Source organism: Amblyomma mixtum, chromosome 3, assembly GCF_055824585.1.
Source record: "Amblyomma mixtum isolate Tamu chromosome 3, ASM5582458v1, whole genome shotgun sequence".
Lineage (NCBI taxonomy): Eukaryota > Metazoa > Arthropoda > Arachnida > Ixodida > Ixodidae > Amblyomma > Amblyomma mixtum.
Genome location: NC_143014.1, coordinates 89,216,618 through 89,230,378, shown reverse-complemented (window position 1 = coordinate 89,230,378; position 13,761 = coordinate 89,216,618). Strand labels below are relative to the sequence as shown.

General features: G+C 48.8%; 1 protein-coding gene across 1 annotated transcript; it reads right to left on the bottom strand.

Annotated features, from left to right (window-relative positions):
- Window positions 1-9,341: 9,341 nt before the first annotated feature.
- On the bottom strand, window positions 9,342-13,176 carry LOC149350908 (uncharacterized). The gene is made up of 2 exons (XM_089576946.1): window positions 12,823-13,176; window positions 9,342-10,710 (listed from the first exon to the last, which is right to left on the bottom strand). The coding sequence occupies exons 1-2, from the start codon at window positions 13,077-13,079 to the stop codon at window positions 10,617-10,619; spliced, it is 351 nt and encodes a 116-aa protein (XP_089433072.1). The 5' UTR covers window positions 13,080-13,176; the 3' UTR covers window positions 9,342-10,616.
- Between the last annotated feature and the right edge of the window lie 585 nt (window positions 13,177-13,761).

Genomic DNA, 13,761 nt, shown 5'->3' with positions numbered 1-13,761 from the left:
ACCGCGTAATTACAGGTGGCACATTCGAGAGGGGAAAGAGGGGGGCTATGCGTACCATGTGTACTAGCCGACCACGTCTACTTCACGAAATTTCCCATCGAAACCACGCTTTTCGCGAAAGGTTACTCGACCACCTTCGTACCTCTCAGAGCTGACCACTGTCACAAAGCTGGAATGCCGTTATGTGGAATAAGATCTTGTTTATAAGAGTAAAACTAGGGCCTGTTGGCCAATTATCTGTAATTACAATTAGCGCGCATATCAAAGTAGATCATCTTATGAATCTCATACACCCAGAACTTAGCTTTAATAGAACAATCTCCCCGGGTTCACAGCAGCAGCCATCATCAGCTATTGAGATTAAGTGGGCACCAGCTAGACTTACACTGAGGACCTAAACATATGTGTAAACTACCTTGCTGTTGACACTTCCTTCAAGAGCTAAATAGTTTCGTAATAAGCTGTGGCCACTCACTTTGAAATATCCTCGGCTTAGAGGGGATCACTAATGACTGGATACACAAAACACTTACTTCTGGTACCGTGGTACCGTCCTCTCAGCTCCCCATCTTTTTATTATTTTTTTAAACACAAAAGACCGTTCGCGTATACATCTGAGGCAGTGCGTTTACTGCCTAGAGCGTTGCGCGCCTTTCTTCATACCCGAGTAGCTTAAAAGAGCCCTGTGGTGCATTTTCTGCTGAGAGCACTCCGCACTACCTTCCGACGCTCCGGACGCAAGCTTATCCTGGCGCAGGCCCACCACACGTGGGCGTGATTCCCGCAAGCGAGCGCTTGTTTGGCGCATGGAAACAGCGGAGAGACGCTGCAGCCGAGATGGAGGAGCGACTGCCGAGTAAAAGCTCGCCGCGTGCGATTACCACCCGTTCCGCACGCAAATTACGCTTCCTTTTTTTTTTATAGCCGCGTGTGTTCTTTTATTTTCCTCCTCGTTTCGAGCGTCATTATTCTGATAATATTCAGGAAGAGCGAGCTTACGCATGTGTCGCCCGTTATTTTTGCCCGCGTGGTAGTCGCCATCCGTTTGGTCTGGTTCTTGGAGGCGCACCCTGGGCGCTGCTCCACTTGCGCCTAAGTAACGGACCGCTGTCTCCTCAGAGGCTGGTTGCGCGCTCCGCACCGCTGAGTGGCATGGCGTGAAATCTGCACAAGGCTGTCCGTCAACATCATGACAGATCGCTTCCGTAAGTAGACGTACTAAACTCCCCATTTCTCTTTCCCCTTTCTCCCATCCGTCAACCACACACTTTCGCCTCCTTTGTCACCATCTCGTCAAGCGCCGGTCGTCGTTTCTCCCACAGCCCTCGCCACGCCCCAGGAGGCATAGACAGGCTGGCTTCCTCCGGAAGGGAAAGTGGGGGAAATTGAAGAAGGGGGCGGTGGGTTTAATGAGGCGCCGTCCGCGTTGCGACGTGCTCGCGGAGCGTGCGCCGCTTCAGAAGCCCGGGTGTATCTTATCCGGTCCGAAACGTCCGTTCGTTCTCACGCGGGCCTGATCCCGCGAGCTGTCGCCGTCGTGACGTCCTCGTCGTCGTCCGCGGAGCCTCGGAGCAGTGGCGCGTGCAGCGAAGCCGGCAGCGGTCCGAGCGGTAATTAGACAGGCCGGCCGGCCGCTCGGGATACGAAACTGAAAAAGCGCAATCCATTATGGCCGCCGATAGAAATATCAAGGAAAGAGAAAAGCGCGCTCGCCGTGTTTCCATACTTAGCCCCGGCGACGCGATAAGCCGCCTTTTCCGCTTTCGCGTGGCCGCCCGCTCTCGTGGCACTCCTCGGAACTCCCCGGGGCCGAAGCGAAGAAAAGCGACTCTTACTGCGTGGTGCCGCCAGAATGGAAGGAATTGCGCTCTTCGCGAAGGTGGCGGCACAAAACACCACATATGTTGCACAACTTATATAAAGAGAGCGCGCGAAGGCGCTTTCAGCTCGTTTGCTAAGCTGTGCCTCGCTGGGAAGATCTTGAGCTGGCGGTCCGTAAGCCTACCTACAGGCGGCCTGATCACGCGCGGAATGCGACTGGTCGATGAGTGGCCGATAGCGGCGTGGTCCGCTCCCACCGACGCCGCGGGCGACAGCCTGCAAGGAACCATACGTCAAAGAGCCTAGGGGTGCGTTGGCGAAGCCGGGAGAGCTCAGGAAAATATTATTGCTTTTCTTTCTTGCCGCTTTTATAGCTCCCGCTGAGCGTTTCGGTGTAGAGAGCACTGGCTCAATAGAGACGAACCTTACGCTGAGGCATTTTGCAAGCGGATAGCGGAGTACGTCGGATGAACTCAGAGTTGAATGAAGGGAGTAAACCGTTTATTATTACGGCTTTAGTGCTTTAAACCATTACCACGTTAATGCCTGCAAGAAAAAAGTACATGTGTCAGGTCTGTTGAATCCTCTTCCCACAGAAGCGCGTGGTTTCTTGATTTATGGCTTGATACCAATTTTACATCTATGCGAGGACTATGCAGCTTAAGCAGAAAGGAAATGGCGACACGAAAAGGCACAGATACGGCACGGGTCACCGCGGAAAATAAAATGAAACCGAGAAAAAAAAAAACTTGCTAAACTTTGATGCACCGCATTCGAGTTTGTTTCCACACGGATGTTCTAGTACGCATCAATATTGGGCATTTACGTGCATGGACGCGTCTCTGCCGGAGTTACTTTGGCGCTAGGTATGGTAGACTAAACAAAAAAAAGCATGGGAAAATCAACTGGGCACCTGCACGTTTAACTTCCGCTGTTAGTCAAGTGACGCTGTCTACCAACCAAGTTTAGCAGTAGACTGAGCGCTTGAATTGATCATGATAGTGCGTAATGTTTGTTCAAAATGGTGGCATAAAAATTCCCATCGATATGAACGGAGCAGGAAATTAATTTTTTGCTCTATGGGCTCCGGTGCAGTGCGTTTCGAGCCCGTTGCTGCAGCGTGGCACTCATTCTACATCCGTCGAAGACAAGCCAGCGCAGATTCCCGCATGCCTTCGGTTGCGGTGCTACGCAAGATCTTGTCAAGCGTGCGCGTAAGTCAGATCACCGTACACAATCACGTCAGGAAGACGTTTACCCATCACCCTCTAGAAGCACTGCTCGAACAACAAAACTGAAGCACTCGCAGACCGCAAACATAAACATGTCAGTCAGACGTCACCGGCAAGACGTCTGCAAGTTCGTCTTGGACGGCTCACGTTGTGAAGTGTCCCGAAAGCGTGCCGTGGCCTCTCCCTGCGAAGAAATGTGGGCCCCGTTTTGTTCGAGTGATCACCCATGAGCGATTGTTTTGAAGGATTCAGGTCAAGAGAATATATGCGCAAGTGATGTCAGGGAAAAGAGACAGAGAGAAAGATGAGGAGCGGGGGCTCGTTGGGGAGTAAGGGGTGAAAATGTATCGAGCAGGAGGTGAGTACCATTCTCCTATGCATGTGCGATATTGATTTCCTGTCTTCTGGAATTCATTTGCATTAAGCAATGTTTAACGATGTGCAGTAATATGCTTTTGTGAAACGGCACTGTCATATGGTCTGAGTACTTGCGTTCTTCACCCTTTAGTGCCAGTGCTCTGCCCCCATTTCTACTCATATATCTATAAGCGCCCTTTCTAGATGCTTTGCATCTGAACCCACCTTTGTATCTATGATTATTGCTCCTGGTAGCTGCGGGTAAATGCGAAGTGGCCTGCCGTTGCTTTCAAGCTGCGGTTACTGGTTTCTGCCTGTGTTTCTAGCGCATGTTTAGTTGCTATGAGATGTACCGTGGAGCCCACACCCCGCCAAATGGGCAGCAGACCCTATTCAGCCGAGCGTCCGGAACTTCGTCCCTGCTGCGAAAAAATGTGTCATGCAGTGGCAAGCCAAAGTATGAAGTGCAGCGTGACGTGGTGAAAAATTCCAACATATAGTTAACCCTGCATTTACGGCACTGTTACAGAATGTCGTTCACTGTGGTCCTCATTACCCCTCTTTACCGAAGCTGCACACTTGCTCCGTGACCTGTTCATTCGCTTCAATCTCACTATGTGTACTAATGACTGCGCACGTGTGTTGCATCGCTGTAGGCGGTTTGACTAACTTGCTTGCAACCTTGTTTTGCTGTGCTTGGCAAAGGCGCCACTTGTAGGGCTTCCTCTTCCCTTTCTCTGATCCTTAAGTGTCTCCGCTAAAATTATTTGAGTGACATGCATCTTACTTTGCAAATTTCCAGCAAGATTTTTTTCGATAAACACATTGTAGCTCTGCACTAGAAAAGTAGTTCACCAGCGTGGCTTCTTCGGGTTGTTGGTGCATAGTCGATAAACACAAACTCTGCTAGTTATAACAGACTATGCACCAACAATTAGCCGCCGCGCTGGCTCAACGGGTATGGTGGTCGGCTGCTGACTAGAAATGCGCGGGTTAGATCCCGACCGCAGCGGTCGTATTTCGATGGAGGCGAAATTCTAGAGGCCCGTGTGCTGTGCGATGTCAGTGCACGTTAAACGAGCCCAGGTGGTTGAAATCATCCAGAGCCCTTCATTACGGCGTCCCTCATATCCTAAGTCACTTTGGGACGTTAAACCCCATAAAACAAAAGCTAACAAGCAAATAACCTTTTCACTTTACGTGGGCTTGCTATGCTGCCCTCTAAACATTTCTGCGGCACCAGCCACCACTCTGCCAACGCTTGCACGCTGGGTCGCCTTTCCACCAGCGCCGCACCTTCGTGGGCGACGTCTGCGGCGAAGCAGGAGGATGCACAGAGTGGTCTCAGACCGGCTCGCTTTGCAACCAGGCCGTCGACGGCGCGGGCGGAGGAAAGGCGCAGACAAGAACACAGCGAGCCCGCATCTTCGATTGACGGCCTGCGGGGCGCGAGCGTGTGTCGCGAACGCGCACGGCGGGATTGTGTAACCTTCGAATGAGATGACGCGACGCGCGTATACGCAACGCACTCTCTTCCTGACAAAGGAAGGAACCGCTCGCGCGCATTCATCTGAGGAGCCAGCGCGGAAAAAACGGGTAGCGCTGTGTGTACGGTCTCGTTTTAGAACGGATCCGCGCCGGTGAAACTGAGTGGACACTTTTGTTCGGCGGCTGCGTCCGCATGGGACGCGACGAGGAAGCGAGGACCGGGCCACCCGGAGGAGACAGAGCACGGAACGCGATTGAGACATGGCGCGTCAGAGGACGTCGCTATCTTCCCCGACGACGCCGCGTCCGGCAAGGCGTTCGAGAAGCCGACTGCAATCTTGTACCGAATGTTGAGTCTGTGGACGTGGCGCCCAATCCCAGCCAAAGTAAATTAATGACTGTCCAGGCAAATTAATGACTGTGTTTCAATATAGACGCGCAAATGCGGCTCCGACGAGGAAGTCGGCGGTCAAGACGACGCAGTATGGTGTGCATGCGCAAGTGAAATGAGAGTCTATGGTGAAGCGAACGTACGAGTAAATACGAGTAAATGCTCGAAAATGCTATTTGTAGTGCGCCGGTATAGTGGTCCACATTCAGGACTCGAAACTGACCAGGAAAGACGAGGGGAAGCGCCTCCGCGTGGTGGGCTCGTCTTGAATAGATTCTCGTCACCGCGAAAAGTTTCGTGATAGTTTGGCGGCGTGGCATCTGGAAACTGTAATTTCACTGTCGCTGTCCCCGTGAGAGCTTTTCTTATTTGCGTAACAAAAACTACCTTATTTGTCAACGAGCGTGCGTTTGTGAACAGTTAAAGAATGTTGTAAAATGTGTGATGTATATTTGTTTCACTTCCCTCTGTCTGGCCTCATCATTTCTTTTATGCAGCAATCAAGCGGCTATATCTGCATTCATGGCGATTATTTCATCTTATTTCAGGCAACAGCGTAATACCGGATGTTTCTCCTCAGATGTTCTGCAATCTTTAAAAATAGACTCTTTGACTTGGAAGAGCGCTTTTTTTTTTTTTTTTGCGGCACGGCATTGTCAGCGGTGTAGCGCAACTTAGTTAGGCGTCAACTAGGCCTAATACTGAATAGTTACCTTTTTAACTATCACAGTTAGTCTCCTTAATTATTGAAAATCGTGTAGCTCACCGCAAGTAATATCCATATCAGTGTTTAAAATTTCGAAGACTCAGTTACTTTTTGCTCTGTGGCCCAAAAATTTTGGCTATTACTACGAGTTACGTGCACTGGAGTGGTTGTTTTGCCTGCAAGCTTTTGCATATAATTTGGCGCAAGGTAGGCGAAATTCGTTGGGGCAAAGCGCCGAGGGTAACTGCGTTTTCGAAATTCTAAACACTGATATGGATATTACTTGCGATGGCCTATACACCTCTCAATACATAAGGACACTAACAGTAATAGTTAAAAAGTCAACTACTCAACATTAGTTAACCAGCCTACTAGTTAACAGGTCATAGCTGCATACTGACGCGCTACACCGCTGACAATGCTATGCCGACAAAAGTGCTCTTCTATAACTGAAACATCCTATTTTCAAAAATCGCAGAAAATCTTAGGTAAAACACCCTGTATAATCCTCTATTTACGACTACGCGAAATCTATGAATGGGAGCCTCTCGCCCTGCTGCATATGTTGGATATGGGTCAGTTTCAAATGAACTGCTGTACTGAAAATGTATTTTTAAAAACATGCAAGTATTTTCCGCATGAAAAAAAAAAGTAGGAAAAGAAGAAAGCGAGGGAGGGAGTGAGCGAGAGACTGTTGCGCGCTCAGTTCTGCTGTAATGACAATATTGCGGGCCGAACTAGGCGAGCAAATTTGATGCCATTCAGTTCCTACATGACGTGAATATCTAAAAGCGTGCTCAGAGATTTTGTGTTCCTCCCGAGCGTGTCTAGCAATTTATGACATCCGTAAGGCAGGCGCAAAATGGTGAGAGCGAGAAATAACTGTGTTAGTAGGCTGCCCCTGTTTCGCTTCGCACATGGGATTTGCAGTACGTCGGCGATAACTTTCTCGCAATTTACGGCCCCCACTTGCACCGCAGCTGTCGCGTCCCACCTCTGCGTAACACGCGCAATTTCTTTCCGGAGGCGACCTGTTTACTGTGCCACGTCCACCCAGCTCTGAAGTGGGTGGCCCGCGCCGGGCTCAGCGCGGCGGCAATGTCGTCCAGTCGTCAGTGCGGCTTAGCGGCGCCGAGGAGTACGTTCCTCGCATACCTGTCCACTGGGCTCGCGAATTTGGGAAATGTAGAGCGTGCGTTGCTATCGTGTCAGCGCATCGAGTGCTTAAAGCATATCGCTCGCGACGCCGTCAGGAAGTCGTTCGTTGCGCCCGCGAAAGACTCTCGAGCATTTGCGACGACATCCCCATTAGCATGGGAAATGGGCGCTTTGTTTAAGAGTTGGACAGAGAACATATACCCACTGCTTGTCCTGCCGAGCGTGTTCCGGCAGCTGCGAGTTGCGGACACGGCTTCCGCCGGTCAGCTCGCTTCCCACCGTCGCCTTCGCGTCAGTGCTCCTTTCCTAATCTTTCGTCGCCGCACTGCAGCGACGCTCGTACATCTGCGGCGGCGACGTCCCCTGCGAAATACGTGCTTCGACAGCAACAGGCTGAACGTGACATTCTCGCGGTCCGCTGACCGGCTGCGGCGCCAAAAGCTTTGCGGAAAGAGTGCACCTTTTCTTATTTTTTTTTTTCGTTTTTGTCAGCCTGCTTCCCCTATACCGGCGCCTCGGCACGTGGGTATTCGGCTTGCAATCTTCACTCCCTTTGTAAAAGTGGTTACCGTCTTCCCCCTGCCCCGTTTCTTCTTATTTCTCAGCATCTAGCTTTGCTGCCGTTCTCAGGGGAGTTTTCTCCATCAATCAGCCTCATTTCCACGCAGCGGGGACTTTCGCTACGCCGACCGTCCCCCTCGCCGTTGGCATCATCGTTCGTTCTGTCGCCTCGAGGCAGACTTTGGCCGCAGTTTTCCATTGTTTGCGTGCCCCAACGCGGAAATGTAATTGAGAGGAGCGAAAGGAAGAGCGGGAACATAAAGATAAGGAGAAGCGTCTTGTTTATTGGATGGCTGAACATACACAAAAGCGAGAACGGAAAAACCGCGACGAGTGGTCGGCACACACTTTTCTTCTTACCTAGTACTATGTGCAGGCGAACGATCGCTTCCCACCAGCAAACCCTGTACATGGAGCTTTCTTTCTTCCCCTGTTTTGTTTGTTACTTAGCTTTCGGTCTTTCTGGAAACGAAGTTTTCATTTCATTTCAATTAATGCAAATATTCCTGGCCGTTTTGATCGCGCCTTGTTTGGATCGCACTCTGTGTAGCTCTGGTCTGGCTTAGAAGTTACGCTGGATAGGTATGCAGTCAAATAGTAAGCGTGTCTATTCCTTGAATAAATGGAAGCCAGTATGTTAGCATTGTAAACTCGGATGTATGTTGTCGAGCTGGCATATGTTATTTATGTTCAAGAAAATCAACACGCTTATGCCATGACTAATTGCAAGCAGTGTGGTACTTGCGACGCGTCGTGAGTTGAACATTCGGTTGAGTGATGCACAAAATGGCACTGGTTGTGGATATTACGGCGAAGAAGCCTGTGCTGCCGTGACCTGCCTGCGGAGGGTGTCCAGAAATCTGTTAACCGCGGTTTTACGTTGCATGTGCATGAGCCTGTAATTTTACCCTAGAAAAAAAAGTCAATGGGGCTAGCTATGCGCAAATGCTCGCACCTAACGTTTTGCGTTAACCGCAGTCAGCTTACCGAAGAAGTAAGTATTGGCTATTGCTAAGATTATTACTCTTTAATGCTGGCGAATTATATTAGGCCGTGTATTTCTTCGAGTGTCGATATTTCATTGCGCCTCTCTCGCCGAATTTACTTGTCCTAAGCCTCATTATTTTGATCCAGAACTTAGAGGCTGTCTATTGTAATGACGCTCAAGGACGGTCTGCTTGCGTTTTGCTGGCCGAAACTTACAGCGGCATATATATATTCCGAAAACCTCATGCGAAAACAAAAACAATCGGCTAATCAGGAAAAAACACTAATCTGTGTTCTGCTGGAATTGGCTGTCGCTTAATCTTCAGATTAATGAATACATGCACTTCGTTGTTTCTTGTTTGTTTCAGCAGCGATTCCGAATCGCTGATGAATTTATGCACCAAAACCTTGTGGCTCAGTTTTGTTTTCGGGTATAAAAATGATGCAAAAAGATACACAACGCTTTTACACTTCCTGTCTCTTTTTTTCTATCCTTTTATTAATTTAATCTAGATAAACATCTGGATAACATTTCATCCGGTGGAAACACGACAGCCCGCGTGTTTAAGCATCGTAAATAAGTGCTCCACCAGCCCCTCATTTGCTACGCCCATTTGCGCCTCATAATTTCGTCCTTACGTATGCACAGTAACACCTCCGAACAGGTATATTCAAAGAACCGACGCTCGCATCCTGTGCATGAAGCGTTGTTTCTTTCAATGTGGTTGGTCTGTCTTGCTGACTGGTTGGCCTGCCCTTTCATTTCACACGATGGCTGCTAGTTCACTTGGTATCTGACACAAACGATTACCACCCAAAGTACAGAAAATCCAACGTAAATCTTTTTTAGCCTTCGAAAAAGCACGTTTGTCTTTCGTGCGAGGATGGAAATAAAAAGCTCTTTCCGGTGGTCATCACGCGCGGGCAGATGAATTTTATTTGTTAACTACTAACGGCCAAGTTGAAACTGATTAACGCGCGTTCTAATTTAATTTTAAATGGAAAAGTTTCGCTGATGCCAGAATGAAAGCCTGTAATATCATGCTTATTCTTGGTTCGACACCAAATATATGTCTATTTATGTGAGCACTGCACCCATTATTTTTGTGACCAGTGCACACTGAATGCCGAATTTTGCTATCTGGGCAGGAGCCTCTGTCAGGCCATGTGAGCTTTAGCTGTTGCTCCATTATTTCTGTAGAGGAAGAAGTGAAATAAAACCTGAAAACCTGAAAGCCTTCGCCCTTTTAAAGGATCGCCCACCTATGACTCACACGCTTGCCTAGGGGCCCTAGTGGCTCGATACTTAGCCCAAGAGGTGTCCGTGTGGTTTCTTTCTTCCTTCGTGAAAGGCAAAACCAGGAAAGCCGGATGCCAATGCGCGGCTCCAAAGTAAAAGTAGTGGAGATGTATATCAACCGCATCTTCATCCCATCCTAGGCCCATAAAGTAACGTTACACCACGTGGTGAGCGCAGCTTCTGATTAGGCTGCGTAAAAAAGCCATGAGTTGAAAGCATCCGTTCAATATCAATAAAAAATGGCTTGACGACTTGACGTGGTGTTCTTTTTAGATGGAAGAGCCCGATGTACATGCAAGCAGGCTTATCCAACCGGAGCGTATACTTGTCGCTTTTCTTTCTTTCTCTCGATAGTTTTCGTTTTATTTAGGGTGAAAAAAAAATAATTTTTGAGAAGGAATGGCTCACAGCTAAACGCCTTCAGCGCCATAAGCTGCTTGTTCGCACTACTGATGGCAAAGCTGGGGCCAAGAGTATGTCTCGAAAAAAGAGGCTTTTTCATGGCCTTTTTCGTTGGTTGCATTGCGCGTTAGCCTGCAAAACACGTACACTCACACACACGCACAGCATGGTCTGCACTTCAGTGCATTGTTCGTCGTCGTTTGTTGCACGCCTTCACCACCAGCCACCGTATCCCCCGTAGCCGCCATGGTAATCGAAGCCGTGGTAGCCGAAGCCATGGTGATGTCCCGTGTGCACATGATGAATGCTGCGAAAGGTCCAGTAGAATTCGGTTCAGGTATAGCCATTCTCGTTTTTCTACGCGACAGAGTGTTATTCCCCAACAGCTGCTTCTTAACACACCACTCTATAGATGCTCATTTACAAAACGCGTTCCTCTTTTTGCTGACACAAGGAACATGGCGTCGACATAGCAGACTCGCTGTTTTTATTTTCCCAAATAATTTCGGCTATTTCGACAAGTTACGTGCACTGGAGAGGTTGCGTTGCCAGCAACCTTCTAGAAAGCACATGTATTTTGGCGTGATGTCGCCAAAATTCGTTGGGCCACAGCACTGACGGTAACCGCGTTTTCGAAATTAAAAAAAAAAACTGATATGGATATTACATGCGGCGGGCTACACACCTGTCAATAATTAATGGTCTAACAGTAATAGTTAAAAGTTAACTATTCAATATTAGTTCACCAGCCTGCTAATTAGGACGTCTTACCTGTATTCTGATGTACTACACCGCTGACACTGCTATGCCGAAAAAAATGCTCTTCAAACTCAAAAAGACTATATTTAAAAATTGTGGAAAGTCTTAGGTGAAACACCCTGTATGCTGTTTTTGAAGCTGTCAGCTCAGCCATTAGAGGAGCATTCGACATTTAGGTGAGGCCGAAGTAACATTTACGAAAGGGGTGCATTGTTCACCTTCAAGAGCTTCTGTAGAATGATTGTACTAAATGAAACAGCTGACTGTCTGGCTTTCGTCCACAAGTTTTTAGTGTATCAGAAAAATAACACTAGAGCCAAGAAACGGTTCTTTGGTTGCCAACGCCGCTACTATTATTAATTTTTGCGACGTTCTTGTAATTCCTTCACTTCCGAATCCCCTACGGAATACCTGCTCAACCATCCTAGCAGCATGCGTACGATCTTTCAAGAGCGAAGAAGAGGGCATGTGGGAAGGAAAGAAGCTGTAACGGCTTCACTTTATAGACCTCTGAAGAGTGCTTCAACAGAATGGGATAGAGAAGGCATATAACAAATACAACAACACGGCTCTCTGAGCCGAACGGAACGAACATAAAACAAAAATATTTTCTTTTTTTTTTTTAATAAAAGGAGCGAATGGGTAGCGATAGTTTTTTATAGCCCAATCAAGTGGTTCGCTTCACATTGCAGTAGTCTCAAGTACTTAATTTGCTTTTTGTCATCTCATCTAAAGCACTACGTTGTCTTCTTTTGAGCTGGCAGTTTCAACAAAACGACAATAGCTTCAAGAATATGAGAAGAGAACACTCCCATAGGTCTGATATGCAGTACTGGGCCAAAAGTTTCCAGGACGCGTGAAAAGCAATCTTGTCTCCATAGGTGCCACGTCTTCCAACAATCCCCTTATTTCACTACCACACAAAATCCACCAGGAAGTTGGTGGTAGCGCGAGACATTCTGCTAGCTACTCTAACACGCTACTTATTTGATAGTTAGAGTTAAGGTTCACTCTTCTTTACCGATACTAAGTAATGCGCGCGAATTTTGCTTTTTATCTGATAGGCGAAAACGTTTAAGAATATTTTGTTCTCACTTATCGCATCAAAGATGTCGTGAAAATGACCGGAAGAGCGGGGTTGGCGTCTGACATGCACATGCTCCGCAATTGAGCGCAGAAATCAGGAAGAAAAAAAAAACATGAAAGTGCGCAAAATAGAACGTTCTTGCCCACAGGGGTGTGCATCTCGACTCACGGGAATGAACCACGTCGCAGGAAGCAACGAAGTGTTGTCTCCCTCGTCCACGCCGCTTTGCCGGGCGGCGGACTCACACCGGTATCGGTAAAACTGGATTCACCTCATCGACCGAATAACTGTTTTTGTCCACGGACCTCCGCATCCGCCAACGATACCGCAGCGGAAGCCGCGACTGCGACGTCTCTGCTACGGCCCTGCGCGGCAGCGTCGAGCCAAGTGATATGCCTAGTGGACCAAAACAGTGATTAGATCCGCCCGGTTACCCCCCCCCCCCCCCCCCACCCCCCACCCCTCCCTTCCTGCTTTGATTTCTTCGTTTTTTTTTCTCCGCACCACTCGTCGCCAAAATGCGCGAGTGCTTGTGTATGTGTCTCGCGTCGGCTACGCAGCAGCGATACTAACTGCACGGGTACAGGCACATGCACGGGCACGGCATATGACACGTGATGCTCGTAGTGCCCGTGGTGGTGACCGTGGTGGTGACCGTGGTGGTGTCCATGGGGGTGGTAGTCGTGTTCGTAGTGATCGTCATAGTGGTGGCCGTAGTGGTGCCCATGGTGGTGGTGGCTGTAGAGACTGTGGAGGCCGTGCAGCAGTCCCAGGCCCCCAAGCAGGTGTCCACCGGCGCCGACGCCATACGCGCCGGCCAACACTGCCATCTTGTGCAGCTTTTTGCCCTCGCATGGGGGGGCTGTCAGCAACGCAAGCAGTAGGACCAGCGGCGGCGAGACCAGGCAACGGCTCGAGGAGCAGCGGGAACCCATCTTGGAGGAGAAAACGCAAAATACAAAAAAAAATGGCGGGGAAGCTTAAGTCACTTTGAGGGTGGGATGCGACAACATTCGAGACAACGCTGCTGCTACATGTTTATGTGTCTGTGTCAATTCTTTCGCCCCATGCACACTGTCTTCACTGTTATAGTGTCTTTATTTGCACACACATAATCATGCGCTGAGTCCGCCGAGAACCTGTTCCAACCTGCTTGTCTCGCCCTTTTCCTATGGCACGCTCCCCCATTGTTTTTCAGTTTTGAATTTGTGGGCAGGGTGCAAATGATTTCAGTAGGATTAATTTAGTTGCCACCTGCAACGTTGGGCAGATTGCTTACAACTCGGTGGACAGCTTGACAGCATCACAAGGTCACGTGACCTCTATGGACCAATCAGAGACCTTTGAGACAAACGCAGGGCGCGAAATCGCATGATGTGAATTAAGTCTAATGTCGTATTAAAAATGGGTGTCGAAACAGGTTACAGCATGGCTAGCCGTTCGCTCGTACTTTTTTCACCAGGACAAAATGAACCACACTTTGAAGAAAGGTCACTCGACGTTATGGTGTCG